Source organism: Lagenorhynchus albirostris, chromosome 1 (assembly GCF_949774975.1).
Source record: "Lagenorhynchus albirostris chromosome 1, mLagAlb1.1, whole genome shotgun sequence".
Taxonomy (NCBI): Eukaryota; Metazoa; Chordata; class Mammalia; order Artiodactyla; family Delphinidae; genus Lagenorhynchus; species Lagenorhynchus albirostris.
This window is the reverse complement of record NC_083095.1, coordinates 63212909-63235277: the sequence shown is the minus strand read 5'-3', so window position 1 is coordinate 63235277 and position 22369 is coordinate 63212909. Positions and strand designations below refer to the sequence as shown.

Sequence of the window (22369 nt, the reverse complement as noted above, 5' to 3'; positions counted from 1 at the left end):
TCTGAAGTCAGGGAGCCTGATTCCTCCGGCTCAGTTGTTCTTTCTCAAGATTGCTTTGGCCATTTGAGGTGTTTTGTGTTTCCATTCAAATTGTGAAATTTTTTGTTCTAGTTCTGTGAAAAATGCCATTGGTAGTTTGATAGGAATTGCATTGAATCTGTAGATTGCTTTGAGTAGTATAGTCATTTTCACAATGTTGATTCTTCCAATCCAAGAACATGCTATATCTCTCCATCTGTTTGTATTGTCTTTAATTTCTTTCATCAGTGTCTTATAGTTTTCTGCATACAGGTATTTTGTCTCCTTAGGTAGGTTTATTCCTAGGTATTTTATTCTTTTGGTTGCAGTGGTAAATGGGAGTGTTTGCTTAATTTCTCTTCCAGATTTTTCATCATTAGTGTATAGGAATGCAAGAAACTTCTGTGCATTAATTTTGTATCCTGCTACTTTACCAAATTCATTGATTAGCTCTAGTAGTTTTCTGGTAGCATCTTTAGGATTCTGTATGTATAGTATCATGTCATCTGCAAAGAGTGACAGCTTTACTTCTTCTCTTCTGATTTGGATTCCTTTTATTTCTTTTTCTTCTCCGATTGCCATGGCTATGATTTCCAAAACTATGTTGAATAACAGTGGTGAGAATAGACAACCTTGTCTTGTTCCTGATCTTACAGGAAATGGTTTCAGTTTTTCACCATTGAGAATGATGTTGGCTGTGGGTTTGTCATATATGGCCTTTATTATGTTGAGGTAAGTGCCCTCTATGCCTACTTTCTGGATGGTTTTTTATCATACATTGGTATTAAATTTTGTCGAAAGTTTTTCTGCATCTATTGAGATGATCATATGGTTTTTCTCCTTCAGTTTGTTAATATGGTTTATCACATTGATTGATTTGTGTATATATTGAAGAATCCTTGCATTCCTTATATAAACCCCACTTGATCATGGTGTATGATCCTTTTAATGTGCTGTTGGATTCTGTTTGCTAGTATTTTGATGAGGAGTTTTGCATCTATGTTCATCAGTGATATTGGCCTGTAGTTTTCTTTCTTTGTGACATCTTTGTCTGGTTTTGGTATCAGGGTGGTGGTGGCCTCATAGAATGAGTTTGGGAGTGTTCCTCCCTCTGCTATATTTTGGAAGAATTTGAGAAGGATAGGTGTTAGCTCTTCTCTAAATGTTTGGTAGAATTCACCTGTGAAGCCATCTGGTCCTGGGCTTTTGTTTGGTGGAAGATTTTTAATTACAGTCTCAATTTCAGTGCTTGAGTTTGGTCTGTTCACATTTTCTGTTTCTTCTTGGTTCATTCACAGAAGGTTGTGCTTTTCTTTGAATTTGTCTAATCCCTCCAGGTTGTCCACTTTATTGGCATATAGTTGCTTGTAGTAATCTCTCATAAACCTTTGTATTTCTGCAGTGTCACTTGCTACTTCTCCTTTTTCATTTCTAATTCTACTGATTTGAGTCTTCTCCCTTTTTTTCTTGATGAATCTAGCTAATGCTTTATTAATTTTGTTTATCTTCTCAAAGAACCAGCTTTTAGTTTTATAAGTCTTTGCTATTGTTTCCTTCCGTTCTTTTTCATTTATATCTGATCTGATCTTTATGATTTCTTTCCTTCTGCTAACTTTGGGGTTTTTTGTTCTTCTTTCTCTAATTGCTTTAGGTGTAAAGTTAGGTTGTTTATTTGAGATGTTTCTTGTTTCTTGAGGTAGGATTGTATTGCTATAAACTTCTCTTAGAACTGCTTTTGCTGCATCCCATAGGTTTTGGGTCGTCATGTTTTCATTGTCATTTGTTTCTAGGTATTTTTTGAGTTCCTCTTTGATTTCTTCAGTGATCTCTTGGTTATTTAATAGTGTATTGTTTAGCCTCCATGTGTTTGTATTTTTTACAGATTTTTTCCTGTAATTGACATCTGGTGTCATAGTGTTGTGGTCAGAAAAGATAATTAATATGATTTCAAATTTCTTAAATTTACCAAGGCTTGATTTGTGACCCAAGATATGATCTATCCTGTAGAATGTTCCATGAGCACTTTAGAAGAAAGTGTATTCTATTGTTTTTGGATGGAATGTCCTGTAAATATCAATTAAGTCCATCTTGTTTAATGTATCATTTAAAACTTGTGTTTCCTTTTTTATTTTCATTTTGGATGATCTGTCAGTCGGTGAAAGTGGGGTGTTAAAGTCCCCTACTATGATTGTATTTCTGTCAATTACCCCTTTTATGGCTGTTAGCATTTGCCTTACGTATGGAGGTGCTCCTATGTTGGGTGCATAAATATTTACAATTGTTATATCTTCTCCTTGGATTGATCCCTTGATCATTATGTAATGTCCTTCTCTGTCTCTTGTAATAGTCTTTATTTTAAAGTCCATTTTGTCTGATGTGAGAATTGCTACTCCAGCTTTCTTTTGATTTCCATTTGCATGGAATATCTTTTTCCATTCCCTCACTTTCAGTCTGTATGTGTCCCTATGTTTGAAGTGGGTCTCTTGTAGACAGCATATATATGGGTCTTGTTTTTGTATCCATTAGGCCAGACTATGTCTTTTGGTTGGAGCATTTAATCCATTTACTTTTAAGGTAATTATCGATATGTATGTTCCTATTACCATTTTCTTAATTGTTTTGGGTTTGTTTTTGTAGGTCTTTTAGTTCTCTTGTGTTTCTTGCCTAGAGAAGTTCCTTTAGCATTTGTTGTAAAGCTGGTTTGGTGGCGCTGAATTCTCTTAGCTTTTGCTTGTCTGTAAATGTTTTAATTTCTCTGTCGAATCTGAATGAGATCCTTGCTGGGTAGAATAATCTTGGTTGTAGGTTTTTCCATTTCATCACTTTAAATATGTCCTACCACTCTCATCTGTCTTGCAGAGTTTCTGCTGAAAGATCAGCTGTTAACCTTATGGGGATTCTCTTGTATGTTATTTGCTGTTTTTCCCTTGCTGCTTTTAATATTTTTTCTTTATGTCTAATTTTTGATAGTTTGATTAATATGTGTCTTGGCATGTTTCTCCTTTGATTTATCCTGTATGGGACTCTCTACGCTTCCTGGACTTGATTAACTATTTCCTTTCACATATTAGGGAAGTTTTCAACTATAATCTTGTCAAATATTTTCTCAGTCCCTTTTCTTTCTCTTCTCCTTCTGGGACCCCTATAATTTGAATGTTGGTGCATTTAATGTTGTCCCAGAGGTCTCTGATACTGTCCTCAGTTCTTTTCATTCTTTTTTCTTTATTCTGCTCTGCAGTAGTTATTTCCACTATTTTATCTTCCAGATCACTTATCTGTTCGTTTGCCTCAGTTATTCTGCTATTGATTCCTTCTAGAGAATTTTAATTTTCATTTATTGTGTTGTTCACCATTGTTTGTTTGCTCTTTAGTTCTTCTACATTCTTGTTAAACGTTTCTTGTATTTTCTCCATTCTATTTCCAAGATTTTGGATCATGTTTACTATCATTAATCTGAATTCTTTTTTCAGGTAGACTGCCTATTTCCTCTTCATTTGTTTGCTCTGTTGGGTTTTTACCTTGCTCCTTCATCTGCTGTGTGTTTCTCTGTCTTCTCATTTTGCTTAACTTACTGTGTTTGGGGTTTCCTTTTCGCAGGCTGCAGGTTTGTAGTTCCCGTTGTTTTTGGTGTCTGCCCCCAGTGGCTAAGTTTGGTTCAGTGGGTTGTGTAGGCTTCCTGGTGGACGGGAATAGTGCCTGTGTTCTGGTGACTGAGGCTGGATCTTGTCTTTCTGGTGCGCAGGACCGCATCTGGTGGTGTGTTTTGGGGTCTCTGTGAGCTTGTTATGATTTTAGGCAGCCTCTCTGCTAATGGGTGGGCATGTGTTTCTGTCTTGCTAGTTGTTTGGCGTGGGGTGTCCAGCACTGTAGCTTGCTGCTCATTGAGTGGAGCTGGGTCTTAGCATTGAGGTGGAGATTTCTGGGAGAACTTTCTCCGTTTGATATTATGTAGAGGCAGGAGGTCTCTGGTGGACAAATGTCCTGAACTCGGCTGCGCCTCCTCAGAGGCACAGGCTTGACACCTGGCCGGAGCACCAAGACCCTTTCAGCCACATGGCTCAGAAGAAAAGGGAGAAGTAAGGAAGGAAGGAAGGAAGGAAGGAAGGAAGGAAAGAAAGAAAGAAAGAGAGAAAGAGAGAAAGAAGGGAGGGAGAGAGGGAGGGAGGGAGGAAGAAAGGAAGGAAGGAAGAAAGAAAGGAAGAAAGAAAGGAAGAAAAAGTTATTAAATTTTTTTAATAATAAAAAAATTTAAAAAGTAATTAAAAAAAACAAAGAAAGAAGAGAACAACCAAACTAAAAACCAAATCCACCAATGATAACAAGCGCTAAAAACTATACTAAAAAACAAACAAACAAAAAAACGGATGGACAGAACCCTAGGACAAATGGTAAAAGCAAAACTATACAGACACAAAGAAACACACATATACACAGAGAAAGAGAAAAATGAAAGTAAAATGTATATCTATATATATAAAAAGAAAGGAAGAGAGCAACCAAATCAATAAACAAATCTACCAATGATGATAAACTCTAAATACTAAACTACGATAAACATAAAACCAGAAACAAGTTAAATGCAGAAAGCAAACTCCAAGTCTACAGTTGCTCCCAAAGTCCACTGCCTTAATTTTGGGATGATTCGTTGTCTATTCAGGTATTCCACGGATGCAGGGTACATCAAGTTGATTGTGGAGATTTAATCCACTGCTCCTGAGGCTGCTGGGAGAGATTTCCCTTTCTCTTCTTTGTTTGCACAGCTCCTGGGGTTCAGCTTTGGATTTGGCTCCGCCTCTGCGTGTAGGTCGCCTGAGGGCATCTGTTCCCTACCCAGACAGGAAGGGGTTAAAGTAGCAGCTGATTTGGGAGCTCTGGCTCACTCAGGCCGGGGGGAGGGAGGGGTATAGAATGCGGGATGAGTCTGCAGCGGCAGAGACCGGCGTGACGTTGCACCAGCCTGAGTTGCGCCGTGTGTTTTCCCGGGGAAGTTGTCCCTGGATCACAGGACCCTGGCAGTGACGGGCTGCACAGGCTCCCGGGAGGGGAGGTGTGGATAGTGACCTGTGCTCGCACACAGGCTTCTTGGTGGCGGCAGCAGCAGCCTTAGCGTCTCATGTCTGTCTCTGGGGTCCGTGCTGATAGCCCATCTCTGGAGCTCGTTTAGGTGGTTCTCTGATTCCCCTCTCCTCGCACACCATGAAACAATGGTCTCTTGCCTCTTAGGCAGGTCCAGACTTTTCCCCCAACTCCCTCCCAGCTAGGTGTGGTGCACTAGCCCCCTTTAGGCTGTGTTCACGCACCCAACCCCAGTCCTCTCCCTGGGGTCTGACCTCCGGAGCTGGAGCCTCAGGGCCCAGCCCCCGCCCACCCTGGCGGGTGAGCAGACAAGCCTCTAGGGCTGGTGAGTGCTGGTCGGCACCGATCCTCTGTGCAGGAATCCCTCCGCTTTGCCCTCTGCACCCCCATTGCTGCGCTCTCCTCCGTGGTTCCGAAGCTTCCCCCCCGCCACCCCCCCACCCCCGTCTCTGCCAGTGAAGGGGCTTCCTAGTGTGTAGAAATTTTTCCTCCTTCACAGCTCCCTCCCAGAGGTGCAGGTCCTGTCCCTATTCTTTTGTCTCTCTTTTTTCTTTTTTCTTTTGCCCTACCCAGGTACGTGGGGAGTTTCTTGCCTTTTGGGAGGTCTGAGGTCTTCTGCCAGTGTTCAGTAGGTGCTCTGTAGGAGATGTTCCATATGTAGATGTATTTCTGATGTGTTTGTGGGGAGGAAGGTGATCTCCACGTCCTACTCCTCCACCATCTTTATTTCATTCTTTTTTATGACAGAGTAGTATTCCATTGTATATATGTACCACATCCTTTTTATCTGTTCATCTGTCGATGGATATTTAGGTTGTTTCCATGTCTTGGCTAATGTGAATAATGCTGCTATGAACATAGGGGTGCATGTATCTTTTCTTTTTTCTTTGCGGTACGCGGGCCTCTCACTGTTGTGGCCTCTCCTGTTGCGGAGCACAGGCTCTGGATGCACAGGCCCAGCGGCCATGGCTCACAGGCCCAGCTGCTCCGTGGCATGTGGGATCTTCCTGGACCAGGGCATGAACCCATGTCCCCTGCATCGGCAGGTGGATTCTTAACCACTGCACCACCAGGGAAGCCCATCTTTTTGAATTATAGTTTTGTTTGGATATATGCCCAGGAGTGGGATTGCTGGATCACATGGCAACTCTATTTTTAGTTTTTTAAGAAACCTCCACACTGTTTTCCATAGTGGCTGCACAAACTTACATTCCCACCAACAGTGTAGGAGGGTTCCCTTTCTCCACACCTTCTCCAGCATTTATTTGTAGACTTAATGATGGTCATTCTGACCAGTGTGAGGTGGTACCTCATTGTAGTTTTGATTTGCATTTCTCTAATAATTAGCGATGTTGAGCATATTTTCATGTGCTTGTGGGCCATCTCTATGTCTTCTTTGGAGAAATGTTTATTTAGGCCTTCTGCCCATTTTTCAATTGGGTTGGTTTTTTGTTTTGTTTTGTTTTTTTGAGGTTTTTTTGTTACTGAGTTGTATGAGCTGTTTGTATGTTTTGTAAATTAAGCCCTTGTCGGTTGCATCAAAAAAATACTTTCAATATATATGCACATGGGTTACAATAAAATGTTTAACAATATCTACAAAATGGCTACTAACGAATCAGAACTGACATTGGCCGTGGAGCTAGGGCAGGACCCTAAAGACCTGTTGGTATGTTGGACATTAACTCTTTAGTTGATGGATAATGGGCAGGTGATTGGTGTTTGGGAGAGGCTGCAACATCTGGGGGAGCCAAGGGGAGAACATTTGGAAGGGTAGTGGCTATTTGTTTATTGGTACAGAAGTAGTTTAATATTTTAATAACTGATACAGCTTTTTTGGTGGGTAGCAGCTTTATAATAGCCAAAGGACCTAAGAAAAATAACAAACAGAAATTTTGAATAGGTTAAATTATAAAAAATGAAATATAATTTACATAAACAGATTATAAAACATTAAACTTCATTGGTAATTAAATAAGTACAGATACTTAGTAAAAATAATACTTTTCACTTATCTAACTGGCAAGTATTTTGTCTCATAAGTGACAGAATATATAGTCAAGGGAAAAAGGTAAAGAAAGGGCATTCCTAAGCCTGCTGATAGAAGTATAAACAGGTACAACCTTTCTGAAGGACATTTTCTTAATATTTGTCAAAAACATTTAAAATGTTAGTCTGACTGAATGGTTCTGGTAGTGTTAGGTTAAATTAGATCAATTCTTCCAATGAGAATAACTAAAAGATCTAGATTTAAAATTTATTCTTCAAGCATAAAAGGGTATGAAGAGATAGTATGAAATTACCAGACTAAAGGTGAAGGAGAAATGGGAATCGAAATATGGATCTTTTCTGCCCTGAGGGAATTTGCTGATTGGCAAAAATCAGAGTGTTTGTCTTGATAGACTTGCAGTGCAAAGGAAACAGAAAGCAAAACCCAGAAGCTGTACACTACAGGAGGTCTAAGAGGGGAACCTCCTCCACAAGATACTGGGACCCCAAAGCCCTTGAGTATTTAATGCTTGTGTTCAAATTGCCTGGATCAGTGAATCTCAAATCCTTGAACTTGGGTTAAAATAATTCTGGATTGGCAGTGCCTCCAGACACTTGGCAGAAGGAGATACAGGCCCTCTCTTGAGTAAGATACTTTTATCATAGGCCTAAATAAGTTCTATAAATAAATTTTCAAATACGACGTTCAGCACATTCACATATTTCGCAGAATATGAGAATGTATTATCGTCTCAAAGATAATCAGGTACACAAGGAAACCAGATGAAATGAACAAGAGTCAACAAACAACAAAAACGGACCCATGAAGACTTTAAATACTGGAATTATGAGGTGTGCACTATAAAACAATTATTATGGTGATGTTTAAAGACATGAAAGACCCATTTCCAGTTCTCTGTAGAGAATGGGAAACTACAGAAAGTAAACAGCAAGTTTGAATTTGAAAAAGGAACCAAATTATTCTGATTTAACATATTTTAAGTATTGTTTTATTTTAAATAAAATTTATAAATATAGTATATTTTGTAAATAAAAATAAATTTTATGAGTAAAATTTATAAATTTTACACAAGATTTTAAATGTAGATTAGACATGCATTTAAGATTTAATGAACCTGAAGATACATCAAGGGAAATGGTCCAGAATGCAGCCTGGAGAGGGAGGGGTAAAGAGGGGTAAAAGACACAGAAGATATAGTGAGAATGTCTAATATGGGGTTAGTCACATTTCTAGAAGGAAAGGAAAGAGAATGAGATGAAACAATTATTTGAAGAGTTAACTGCTGAGGAATTTCCAAATTGATGAAAGACTTCAAGTCATTGATTTTAAGGTGTCTTGTGAACAGAAAGCATGATAAATGAAAAGAAAACCATACCCAAGCACATTGAAATAAAACGTCTGAAGACCAAAGACAAAGAAGAAATATTAAAAGCAGCCAGAGAAACAGATAAATTACTTTCAAAAGAGCAACAATATACTGACAGCTGACTTTTCACAAGTAAAAAATGGAAAACAGAAGACAGTGGAATGTTATTTTCAATGTGCTAAAAGAAAATAATTACCAACCTAGAACTCTATAGGTGGATAAAGACACACTGGAGCTAAGATATTTTGCTCCTAACAAATCTACAGTGAAGGAAATTTTAAAGCATGTACTTCAGGCAGGAGAAAAATGATCCCACGTGGGAAGTCTGAGATACAAGAAAGAGCCCAGAAAGTGGAAAACTTGTGGGTAACTCTAAGGAACATTATCTGTGAAAAACAATAATAATGATGTCTTGTAGATTTTTTAAAATACAAAATTAAAGTACACAACAATAGTAGCATATGTCAGGAAAGGGTAAATGCATTTAAAGTGTTCTAACTTCCTTAATATTATAAAAATAAACTGATAAATTAAAAATTTGTGATGTAATTTTTAAATTATCAATAAGAGGATATAAGCAAAGAGTATAATTTTGAATTAGTAGAGGGGGGAATTTGATACATAAAAATCAGAAATCAGTCTGAAAGGTAAAAAAAGCAAAAGAAATGTAACAGATCAGACAAATGGAAAACTCTTTTGAAGATGGTAGATTTCATTTCAAATATGGTAGCAATTACACAAATGTAAAAGGACTAAATCCTCCAATTAAAAGTTAAAGATTATCTGACTGGTTTAAAAAATTCCAGCTACTGTTAACTGGAGACTCATTTAAAACATGATGATAAAGAAAGGTTGAAATTAAAAGAAAAATTCATACCTTGTAAATGCCAATCAAATGATAGTTGATGCATCTAGAGGAAAACATCAGACGAAACAGACTTTAGTCAGAAAGCATTACTACAGATAAAGAGGGATACTTTATACTGATGAGACATTCGATTAATGTTGGGTCTTCGTTGCTGCACGCGAGCTTTCTCTAGTTGCGGCGAGCAGGGGCTACTCTTTGTTGTGGTGCATAGGCTTCTCACTGCGGTGGCTTCTCTTGTTGCAGAGCACAGGCTCTACGTGCGCGGGCTTCAGTAGCTGTGGCTCGCGGGCTGTAGAGCGCAGGCTCAGTAGTGGTGGTGAATGGGCTTAGTTGTTCTGCGGCATGTGGGCTCTTCCTGGACCAGGGCTCAAACCGGTGTCCCCTGCATTGGCAGGCGGATTCTTAACCACTGCGCCACCAGGGAAGTCCCGATAATGCTTTTAATTTATACATACCTATGACAGTCTCAAACTATATAGAGCAAAAATTGAGAGACTACAAAGAGAAATAACATAATTTACCATATATATGTGGGAGGAGGCATATATTAATACTTGGTATGTACAACTGCAAAATACATATACATTCTTTTCAAGCATATGAATGGAATTTATTTAATCTAAAATATAGATAAAGATTGATAAGGCTTTTTTCCCCCTAGCCAGGTAGGCAACCGTCATTATCATTTCAGAATGTTTACTGAGACACATAACACATTATTCTGTGTAGCAAAAAGCTGGTTAGATAGTCAGTCTCTACCCATATGAGTTTACAAGCAACATCAAGTACATAAATACCAATAGTGAGCATGAGTAAGAGCCAGTGCAGCTGAGGATTTTAGTTCATCTCATTCAATTTAATTCTCATTCTGTGATGTAGGTATTGTTATATCTAATTTAAAAATTATTGAGAGAGAGATGAAGTAAATTTTCTAAGATCACCTCTTCAGTAAATGACAGTGTTAGAATTCAAATCTGCTCATTTTATGAGCAATGAACCAGCTCCAGAAAATACTTACTTTTTTCAGACTGGAAGTAAGGAGGTAGGTATTCTTATAGAAGAATCTCTATAAAATTACGAAGATGAAATCTTTGTGCAGCCTTGATAAAGGTTTTAGTGTCTACAGTATAGGAGAGTTATATACTGAGCCAAAGAAGTGGCTAAAAGAGTTTGATGAGAGAAATACCTTAGAAGACAGAGATGGTGCTGTCATGTTCCCTGAGTAACAGAAATTAAAATACCTTTCCATTGTAACACCTGATGCCATTGAAAATCCTTTTCTTCTAGCTCAAGCTCACTCTTTTCCAATTGCTTACAGTTTCTGAAGTGAATCCCAGTTTCAACAGGCAGTCTTTCATGACCAACTGAAAGTCAAGTTATAATTTCTACTTTCCAGTTTTTAGAATGTGTCAGCTATCTATTTCACTGCTTAACATGGGGAGAAAAGCACTCATAGAGACTGTATAATAATATAGTTCATCAATCAGTTATGTAAATACTGTGCTCTTGTGCCCATGTGACAACAGTTCAAAATATTTGAATAAGTGAGGCCACATCATCTTCTGTCAACTACTTTTTTAATTTTAACTTTTCAATTTAATTTAATTTTTATTTATTTATTTTTCTTTCATCGAAGTATAGTTGACTTACAATTTTGTGTTAGTTTCAGGTGTATAGCAAAGTGATTCAGTTATACATACATGTATATCTATTTTTTTCAGATTCTTTTCCCTTATAGGTTGTTACAAAATATTAAGTACAGTTCAATGTGCTATACAGTAGGTCCTTGTTGGTTATCTATTTTATATGTAGTAGTGTGTATATGTTAATCCCAAACTCCTAATTTATCCCTCCTCTCCCCTTTCCCCTTTGGTAACCTAAGTTTGTTTTCTATGTCTGTGGGTCTATTTCTGTTTTGTATATAAGTTCATTTGTATATTTTTTTTTAGGTTTCCACATATAAGCAATATTATATGATATTTGTGTTTGTCTGACTTACTTCACTCTGTATGATAATCTCTAGATCCATCCATGTTGCTGCAAATGGAATTATTTCATTCTTTTTTTTATGGCTGAGTATTATTCCATTGTATATATGTGCCACATCTTTATCCACTCCTCTGTCGATGGACATTTAGGTTGCTTCCATGTCCTGGCTACTGTAAATAGTGCTGCTATGAACATTGGGGTGCATGTGTCTTTTCAAATATCAACTACTTTAATATTCTCCTGGCTGAACTCCCTACCTCAGGTCTCATCCCACTCTCCTAACCTTCTCCACATCTTCACCTTAACCCCAGAGCCTTACAACAACACAGCCATTAGAGTTATCTTTCCAAAACAAAGGTTTGATTATATCATTTCAATGCTCTAGGAAAAAAGTCAGTGGCTTTCTCTGAATAATACCCACACTCAATTTAGTGTGGTATATACAGTGTTCTTTGCAATCTGGCCCCGACTTATCTTTCCAGTCTCAACTCCTCCACTTTGTGCCACATCCCTTACCACAAGGGACATCAGGCCGATGGCCCACTTGTGGAGAATACTGTGCTGTTGTGCCCATGTGACAACAAATGGGGACCACAGAGCTTAAGGAACCTATCCAAGTCATACAGGCATAGTAAGGACTCAAACTGAGGCCTGACTCCAAATCATGGGCTTAATCTAGTAAACTACACTTCTTCCGTCTTGTGTATGTTTTGTGAATATTGTTTCTTTTACTTTTAAAAAATTTTTTCATTTTCATTTATTTATTTATTTATTTTTGACTGTGTTGGGTCTTCATTGCCATGCATGGGCTTTCTCTAGTTGCGGCGAGCGGGGGCTACTCTTTGTGGCAGTGCGTGGGCTTCTCATTGCAGTGCCTTCTCTTGTTGCGGAGCACAGGCCCTAGAGCGTGCAGGCTTCAGTAGTTGTGGCACATGGGCACAGTAGTTGTGGCTCATGGGCTCTAGAGCGCAGGCTCAGTAGTTGTGGTGCACAGGCTCAGTAGTTGTGGCGCATGGGCTTAGTTGCCTTGCGGCATGTGGGATCTTCCCGGACCAGGGATCGAACCCATGTCCCCTGCATTGGCAGGTGGATTCTTAACCATTGCGCCATCAGGGAAGTCCCATGAATCTTGTTTCAATAAAACAAAATTAATTTTGAGCATACTAAATGCCATGCACAATCAGTGCCATCTTGCATCGTTATTGGGTATAAAGTATCAGCCGGTCACATAAATTATTCTGTTATTTCTGTAGAATTTATAGTTGCCATTAGTATCAATAGTTTTCCTTCATATCAGACACTTTAATAATAATGATAATACCTTCCATTCATTTAGGGCTCAGTGTGTGCAATACATTGTGTTAAGCCTTTAAAATACATAATAATATTTAATGATCAAAGCATTCTTTGAGATAATTGTTACCATTCCCATTTTGTGATGAGGAAACTAAGGCTGCAAAATGCTAAGTAAGGTACTTGAGATGAAACAGCTAGTAGTGGAGCTGGAACTGAACATAATACCATCTCACTTTATAGCCTGTGCCCTTGACGACTACACTATGCCGTCTCCCCATAAAGCTCCCATGTTAAACTTCTCAATAACCTGGATCCTACCCTCCATGCCCTATGCCTGACACTCCTTGTTTTCCACACAGGCAGTCTTATCTCACAAGTCTTGTCTTTCCATCTAAGTAGCTGGAAATCTTCTTTCTGCTCCCATTCTCCTAGTTTCTTGGGTACTGGACAGCTTAAGATAGAAACTCTGGTTATGAGTTGGGATTTATTTTCCTTGTAGGGAAGGGCTTCAGAGGGAGGGAATGGGAGTGATCTAAGCCATGGGTCAGGTGGCTGAAGTGGGGAGAAAAGATCTTCCAAGGGTATAACAGTTCAAGGAAGACCTTTCTATTCCTCTCATTTTTTCTGCACCAAGATTCCCAAATATCTAGAATCTGGGGCTCTTTATGACTTTGCCTTCCCTCCTCTGTGCTCAAGCTGGGCTCTAGGTTTGTAGGTTGCAGTAATAAAAAAAAGAGATGCTTTTTAAAAATCCAGTGGCTCACTATTTTAGTCATCAATTCATTTATGGATATGCAAGGCATTGTTCTAGACACTGGATATACAGCTGTGAACAAAACAAAGAATCTTTGTCTTCATGGACCTTACAGCTTACCGGGGGACAACAGACAATTAACAGATAAACAAATACATATATAATGTGGTGACAGATAATGATAAGTTCTATCAAGAGAAAGCAAGGTGAGCAAAAGGATAGGAAATGATGAAGGGTACTGGTGGGTGTGGGGCTGCCATTTCAGTTAAGGTGGTCTGGGAAGATCCTTCTGAGGTGGACTTCTTTGAATAAAGACCCGAATGAAGTGAAGGGACAACTCGTGAGCATATCTGAAGAACGAACATTCTGGTAGCATGAATGGCCTTGAGGTGGAAGGGTACATGTCATGTTTGAGGAAAATAAGGAGATCAATGTGTATGGAACAAAATGTGGAAGAGAAGGGTGGGAGATGTGGTTTAAGAATAGCAGGGCCCAGTCAGAGTTTTGGACTTTATTCCAAATATGGTAGGGAGTTATCTGAAGATTTTGAGCAAAAGAGTGAAGTGATCAGGTTTATATTGTAATGGGATCCATCTTGCTGCTGAATGAGGAATACATTACAGAGGGGCAAGAGTGGAAGCAGAGAGACTGAATAGAGTATAGTGGGAGGGAATCTGAGAAGTCTTCAAACTCAGGAAATGCTTGAGGGTAGAGCTGCCAAGAATTGCTCATGGATTGAATACGGAGTGTTTGTATTTTTTTTTAAAGATTCTTTTGATGTGGGCCATTTTTAAAGTTTTTATTGAACTTGTTACAGTATTGCTTCTGTTTTATGTTTTGGTTTTTGGCCTCAAGGTATGTGGGATCTTAGCTCCCTAACCAGGGATCGAACCTGCACCCCCTGCATTGGAAGGCGAAGTCTCAACCACTGGACCACCAGGGAAGTCCCTGGAGTGTTTGGCTTGAGCCAGAAGTTTCTGGGATTTGGTTTAGCAGCTAATTGAATGGAGATGCCATTTACCAAGATGAGGATTAGGTTTAGGAGAAGAAATCAAGAGCTTTACATCAGATGTATGAGAGGCCGTTTGACTTCCAAGTTCTTGGGGGAGAAGGGGCCCCTAGTAGGTGCCACTTCAGTTATGCCACTGGTTTTTACCTTGTACAGGGGCATGTCTATGTTGAGGTGAGGGAGCAGGGAAATAGAAGAAATAAAGTTCCTTCTGAGTAATCATCTGATATTCAAGTGACTAGAAAGTAGGTCAGTTATCTGAGCTTGTCTTACATACACTGTGATTTCAGCGCAAGAAGTCTCTCTCTACAGAAAATTTCCTGATTGCTATTATCTCAAAATTCTTGAATTTAAATCAAAGTAATTTATTCCGTAATTAGAAATAGGAAACTTAAAATGCAAATAGCTTGAGAGAGAATTCAGTGTTTATGAGTTTTTATCAAAGTATAACAGAGCAGATGAAGGTCCTGAGCACTAAAAAAAAAAAAGTGTTATTGTCAGGAGAAAGGATGTAGATAAAGAAGCAAAGATTTCACAGTCTTGCCAGGGACTGCCGTACTTATCATAATTTCTAAGTGGGAAAATGGAGAAAGCGGTGCTCATATCTTGAAGGATTATCTGGGTTTACAGCTAAGTGGAGAGTATCCATCTAAATTCTTTCTCTCCCCTTTTAGCCCTTTTTCTACCTTTGATTTAATCCTTAATCTCTTCCCCGAATTGTTATCAACTGGAAGGCCTGTGGCATGATAGAGGCTTGTCATCTCCATTCTAGGGCCTGAAGTTCTGGAGAATGCTACTTAACTGTGCAATTCCCATTGATGTCCCCCTGTCATTGAGGGACACCACATTTAACACCAGAAAGGATTTAAGGCAGTTTGTACATTACTTTTTCCCTTGATTATCATAGTGCTATGTGTTTATTGCAAAAAAAAAAAAATAAACAAAATTTTTTAAAATAACAAAAGAATAAAATCCCTACCAACTAGAAGCAAGTCCAACAACATTCTGGCATATTTCCTTCCAGGGTTTTATTCATTTTGTATTTTCATACTCGAGCTATTTATTATACATGTGACTTTGCATCTTGCTGTTCTTGCTTAACATTAAGACATACATATTTGTCAGAGTCACTGCGTTTCTATGGCTGTGTAACCATCTGTAGTATAGCTGCACCACGATTTACTCAAGGTAGTTTCTGATTATGTACAATTACAAAGAACACAGTGATAAACAGCTTTGCGCGCAAATCTTTTCCCTTCTTTTGGATGATTTACTAAAAGAGGAGTTGGTGAATTAAAGGGTATACCTATTTTTTAAAGCTTCTGCTATTCATTGCTACACTGATTTCCAGAAAGGTTGTGATCAAGTTACACTTCTGGGGAAGTGTGAGGGAGGCCTATTAGAACTATTGGATCTGTAGAAAATATTTGATAGCGATTCTTCTTTTTAAAATAATAATGCTTTTTAAAATTTTGAATACAAGAAGAGAAATGGCTGTGCATTGTTATATGCTAATCATTATTTGCTCTGTTTCATAGTGGTAACATCATACTAACTCAATATTAGATAAGTATTAGCCTACAGGGTAGCCAACACAAATGTTACAGAGTATGGAGAATAGCAGATGCCCGTGTGCAGTGAAACTCAGGAAACTCTCCTTTAATGGAGGTCGGATATTCACTGGATATTGAGGGAATGAGGTGATGAGGAGAGGAAAGATCAGAGGAGGCATTCTGGGAAGGGGATGGAGTGGGAAGGAGGTGGCCGTTTCCCTCAGAGGAGGGGGAGTTGCAGCGACAGTATGGCAGCGCCCCCGAGGGTCTGCCCTTCCTCAGGAAGGAATGAAGCAGAGCTGGTAGGAGGGCGGACCCTTTGGCAACCGGGGTGATATCAATGTCCTTTGGGTCAACCAGAGATTTCAGGGTACATTTCTGTAAAATGATGGGCAGGAATAAAAACAGCTCGGTGCAGGCCAGACCCTCTCCTACACAAATCTGTTTTCCTGAAAATAAAGATACTCCTTGAACACTGTGTTTCTGAACTGTCACGGAAAGAATACAGAGCAGTTATTTGATTTTATTGAATAGCTGTACAGATGGAAGACAGGATGTCTGGAAGCCAGGATGGCTGGAAGGACTCACGGATAGATGGATGGACACACTTGCTATCCATTTAATAACTAGCACCATTCATTCAAAAAATATTTATTGAATATCAGCTCTATGCCGATTACTTCATTAAGTATTCTCACTTTTTAACTGCTCTTTTGACTTTTTAAGTTTCCATGATTTTTTTTCCCTAGGAAACAGACCCACACTCTCAGAAAGGGGAAGGACTGAGGGGAGGAGACTCATTTATCTGTGTTTCCTTTTCTCTCTCTGGCAGAAAGTTTAGGCAAAAATACTTTCCCTCATGCAATTTCAAAAGCAAATGTCACTCCCTCCGTTTAAAACTTTAACTGACTCTCTGTGCCTGTCCTATATAATAAAGTCCAAATTACATGACCTAGTCCTTTACATTCTTTTCACAGTCTGATATGCCATGATTTTGCCTTCCACTCTTTTTTGTTGTGTGTGTGAAAATTTTTATTGTGGTAAAATATTATATATATATATATATATATATATACACACACACACAACAAAAATGCTCATTTAAACAATTTTAAGTGTGCATTTCAGTGGCATTAATTGCATTCACAGTGTTGTCCATCTCTCACCACTATTGATTAATAGAACTTTTTCCATCACTCCAGAAAGAAATTCTGTAACCATTTTAAGCTATAAGTTCCATTCCCCCAGCCCCTGACCATCAATAATAATCTACTTTCTATTTCTATGAATTTGCCTATTCTAGATATTTCATATAAGTAAAATCTTATAATATTTGTCTTTTTGTGTCTGGCTCATTTCACTTAGTATCATGTTTTCAAGTCACCCATGTTGTAGTATGTATCAGTACTTCATTTCTTTTTGTGGCTGTATAATATTCTGTCATCTGTATGTACTACACTTTGTTTATTGCATTTATCTCTTGGTGGACACTGTGTTGTTTCCATCTTGGGCTATTGTGGAGAATGTTACAGTGGATATTGGTGTTGCCAGTGTGTGATTCAGTCCCTGTTTTCAATTCTTCTGTGTATACACCTGGAAGCACAAATGCTGAGTCATATGGTTGACTGCAATTCTCACAGAGTACTAGGCACCCAAGGAAAAGCCCCTCTTGAAAAGGGGTTATCTTAAAGTATTAAAATTCTTATATCAGATTTTCCAAACCACACAATATCTGGGTCATTAGGAGAAAGAGGAAAGGAGAAACATTGAGAAGAAGTTGAGTTAGAAGTCATACATAAACTGACATGTCAGAAATGATCAATTTGGGAAACTAAGTTTACCTACACTACTAAATGACTCAAATATTTTAAATAGTGATTCAGAATATTAATTTTAATTATGAAGTGTCAGGTTTATTTACTTTCTTTAATTTTGTATGATTTCATCCTGTTTAATAGGAAACATCATAATGATGGTGTTTTTCAAACTGTGGTGTTTTTCAAACCTAATCCCCATTAGTGAGTTATGAAATAAATTTGTTTGCTATGACTAGCATTTAAAAAAGAAAGAAAATAGAATTGAGTAGAACATACAAAACTGCATTGCACCTAGTTAAGGGTAAACATTATTTTGTGAAACACTTGTTTCAGTTACGTGTGTGTTCTGTAAAATATTTCTTATTATGGGATGTGATCAGAAAAAAAATAGTTTGAAGACACCGGTATAATGGAAAGTCTGGGCTTCGGAATTAGCTAGAACTTGGTTTGAATCTGGGCTCTGGGTGACTTCTGCCAGTTACACGACTTCTCTTACAGCTCAATCCTCTCATTAAAAAAGGAGAGTAATAATATCTACTTCTGTTTTGTGTTTGCGAAAAGATCAGATTACTTAAGTAGAGTGCATAAAATATAGCCAGTATTAACAAATATATAATTACTTCCAAATCTTCCCTCAAATAATGCTCTCTATGTAAAAATACTTCATTCACTAGAAGGAAGACAATATGTGTTATTGATGACTGGATCTGTTATGCCATAGTCTACTCCGAAAACACATTGCTCAATCTCTTTCTGCAGTTTGGCTTAGGAAGGAGGCTTGAACACATAGTTCTTTCCCCTTCCTATTCTCAGATTGTACTTTTCTATACCATGGATTTTTGGCATTTTGTTAAACATCTGTCATATATTTTCTAATTATTTCATAGTTCTCAGCTAGTATTACAGACTTTCAAATCTCTTCTAGTGCTTAAAACAGTGCTGGATGAAATTTTTTGAGTTTTTAAAGGTCCATAGCACACCTTTTGCAAAATATCTCTTATCCAAGGGGAAGCAGATGTAATCCTGATTCCACCAGTATTTCTCACTCAATCTACTCCATGCTAAACAGGTCAGTTAGGCACTGTCATGTCTCTGGGTAGTACAAGTGGAAGGTGTGAACAGAAAAACCACTTGATCTGAGGACAGTCGAAAATGAGATCCCATTTTCCCCTCCCCACTCCTATTCCCAATCGGGGAGGAGGCATTTATAAGCTCTGAGGACCAGGGCCCAGAAACCTGCTGGCGTCCTGAGCTGCAGAGGCTTTCCAGCACGCACGATCTCCCGCACTTAGAGTCCTTCTTCCCAGATGGATTCTCATAGTATCACAGACGCGCGCAGTCTCGATCGATACTGGATGGCAGACGTACTCCCACCGTCAAGTGTAGGCACGGGGCGGTGGATTTAGCCGCCCTGCCGCTCTGTCGCAGCTTCTCATCAGCTCCATACGAGCATAGGACGTTAACCCGTTCCCCGGCTGACACCCAACCGGTGGCCTCCCCGTCGCCCTTCATCTCAGCTCTGCCACCGTACAGCCGGGGCTTTTCCGTCCGACTCCCACGCGCGGTGGGCAGCAGGGTCCCGGGCCCGCAAGGAGGGCGCTGAGAGGTGGCCTCTCCGCCCGGCACCCCAGACGGCCCCTGGAGGCCGCTGAGGCACGGAGTGCTGAGCTTCCTCACACTCCGCACCTTACCTTCGGGCGTCTTCGCCTGGTGGGCGGCAGGGAGGAGGCGGCTGCAGGCAGCAGCTAAGCCGGGCGCCGGGGCCCGCGCCTCCGCCGCCCGCCTCCGGGCCCCCCGCGAGCCCAGCCCCGAGAAAGCCCCACCCCCCGCGGCCGCTCCCACTCCTGATTGGCTGGTCCGGCCGAAGGCGACCCTGCGGGCCCTCGGCCCGCGTCTCAGCTATAAAGGCGGCGGACACATGCCTGCGGCGGCGAAGCTCGGGCAGCAGCGGTGCTCGCCCGCTATCAGACCCTGCGGCGCCCCGGTTACTCCTTGCCCCCGAGCGCTCCGACTCCACCATGCCTCGGGGCTTCCTGGTAAAGCGAACAAAACGGACAGGTGGCTCGTACCGATTGCGCCTAGCAGAGCGGGTCTTCCCCCTGCTGGGGCCCCAGGGGGCGCCGCCCTTCCCCGAGGAGGCTTCCAGTGCCCCTCAGCCCGGTGCGGAGAGGGCGGGACCCCCAACCCCGGAGGAGGAAGCGGCCCGCGAGCTGTCGGGGTCGTCCTGTAGGGAGGCTGGGGTGAGCCCAGCGGTGGGCGGGAGGGAAGGCGCGGAGTGGAGGGCGGATGGCCGGGAGGGTCCCGGGCCCAGCCCCAGCCCCACGAAGCCGGCGGGCGCGGAGCTGCGCCGGGCGTTCTTGGAGCGCTGCCTCAGCTCGCCCGTCTCCGCTGAGTCCTTCCCCGGGGGCACCGCCACCGTGGCCGCTTTCTCCTGCTCGGTGGCGCCAACAGCAGCACCGACCTCGCGGGAGCAGTTCCTGCTGCCGCTCCGGGCACCGTTCCCAGACCCCGCGCTCCATCCGGACCCCGCGCCTCTCTCGGCCTCCCTGCACGGCCTGAAGCGGGCCACCGGCGGCGAGCGCTGCGCCAAGGCACCTCCGGGCTGCACGTCTGGGCCCGCGGCCGCCGGAGTCAAGAAGCCAAAAGCCATGAGGAAATTGAGCTTCACCGATGAAGTCACCACGTCCCCTGTGCTGGGCCTGAAGATCAAGGAGGAGGAGCCCGGAGCGCCGTCCCGGGGCCTGGGGGGCAGCCGCACGCCGCTGGGGGAGTTCATCTGCCAGCTGTGCAAGGAGCAGTACGCAGACCCCTTCGCGCTGGCTCAGCACCGCTGCTCCCGCATCGTGCGCGTCGAGTACCGCTGTCCCGAGTGCGACAAGGTCTTCAGCTGCCCTGCGAACCTTGCCTCTCATCGCCGCTGGCACAAGCCGCGTCCCGCAGCGGCCAATGCCGCCACAGTCTCCTCAGCCGACGGGAAGCTGCCGCCTTCGTCGACCTCGTCCTCCCCGGATTCCGGGGCTGTTGCATCTTTCCTGGCGGAGGGGAAGGAAAACAACCGGGCAGAGAGAACTGCGGATCAGCACCCGCAGGCCGGGGACAGCTCCGGGGCGGAGCAGCACCGGGACAGCGCCCCATCACAAGGCCTCCAGGTGTTGTCCCACCCCGAGCCTTCGCTGCCTCAGGTCCCTTATACGGCGGGGGTGTTGGGGCGCCGGGTGCCTGAGCCGGGCGGGGTCAGTGCTGCCGGGGGACCCGAGATCTTCGTGTGCCCATATTGCCACAAAAAGTTCCGTCGCCAAGCCTATCTGCGCAAGCACCTGGCCACTCACGAGGCAGGCCCGGCCCGCGCGCTTGCCCCGGGCTTTGGCTCCGAGCGCGCCGCCCCACTCGCCTTCGCTTGCCCGCTGTGCGGGGCGCACTTCCCGTCGGCAGACATCAGGGACAAGCACCGGCTGTGGCATGCGGTCCGCGAGGAGCTGCTCCTGCCCGCTCTGGCCGGGGCGCCTCCCGCAGCACCGGGCCCAGGAGGGGCGTCCGACGGGAGTGCTCAGCAAATTTTCTCATGCAAGCACTGCCCGTCCACTTTTTTTAGCTCCCCAGGCCTGACCCGGCACATCAATAAGTGCCACCCCTCAGAAAGTCGGCAGGTACTGCTGCTGCAGATGCCATTGCGGCCGGGCTGTTGAGGGAGAAAGACAAAGAGGATTGAGGGTGGCCTTGGAGCAAACAGATCATGGGAATTTCTGTGGGGCTTTCTTCAACTTGCAAGTTTACCCTCTTTCCTTCCTTTATTTTCTCTCCTAAAACTCCCAGTAGTCAATGTGCTGCCAGAGGAGCGGGCAGCGAAATGTAAAATCCCTCTCTAGAGCAGGTATGTATATGGTATAACCGTTCTCGGTCAAGAATGATCAGCTTTAAATCCCTTCTCACTTTCCCCACGAAAATAGGATTCCCCTGCTCCCACCAAACTCTGGAGACCCCAATGAATCCTATATGACTTGTAATTCCTATGGAAAGTCGCAGTGAATGCGTGCATGTCTCTATCTACAAAGGATTCTAGCTACCAAAAGTGGTAGTTTTTTTTTCTCTTCTTCCTCTTGTCATCGCAGGCGCCTGTGTAGTTTCTGTCTCAATAGGGTCAGATATCTTGCATTGTATATTCTGTGAATTAAAAGTTATGTGATTGGTGCCAAACTTACGTCGGGTGGGTGGGAAATACAAGACCTGTGTCTGTGGGCAGGAAATGTTAAGATGTTTGCGCGCTTTTGGGTGATATGAGAAATCTCCTTGTAAACTTTCCTTTTCTCAATTATTAAGTCCACTCTTAAGCTAGTGTTTGGAGGTGGGGAATAGCACCTCTTTACTGGAAGGAGTTGAGACACCTCCCCAAATTCTCACCTCTAGCTCTCGTGTGCAGTATTCAGGAAGATACTTTAAACATTTCTTTAAATAGCTTTTGGGAAACACAGACCTCATTTCCTGAAGTTTGACTGTTTTAGTAGGGTTTCATCCAAATTGTTTAACACTCCTGTTGTAATCATAATGTGTATTATATACGACACTATGTTCAGCTTAAGGAAGATGTTAATACTTCTAATCCGCTATGGAAATG

At 41.9% G+C, this 22369-nt stretch overlaps 1 protein-coding gene and 1 long non-coding RNA gene across 2 annotated transcripts in view; both read left to right on the top strand.

Moving 5' to 3' along the window:
- The window catches only part of LOC132517027 (uncharacterized), a 149706-nt gene that overhangs the window by 113779 nt on the left and 13558 nt on the right, over positions 1-22369 (top strand). The gene's annotated exons all lie outside the window — the stretch shown is intronic.
- On the top strand, positions 19776-21443 carry INSM2 (INSM transcriptional repressor 2). Its single transcript, XM_060167696.1, has one exon. The coding sequence runs from the start codon at positions 19776-19778 to the stop codon at positions 21441-21443; it is 1668 nt and encodes a 555-aa protein (XP_060023679.1).

What these genes read in the sequence shown, in the direction of transcription:
- INSM2 (XM_060167696.1), top strand. Translation starts at nt 19,776, where the DNA reads ATGCCTCGGGGCTTCCTGGTAAAGCGAACAAAACGGACAGGTGGCTCG.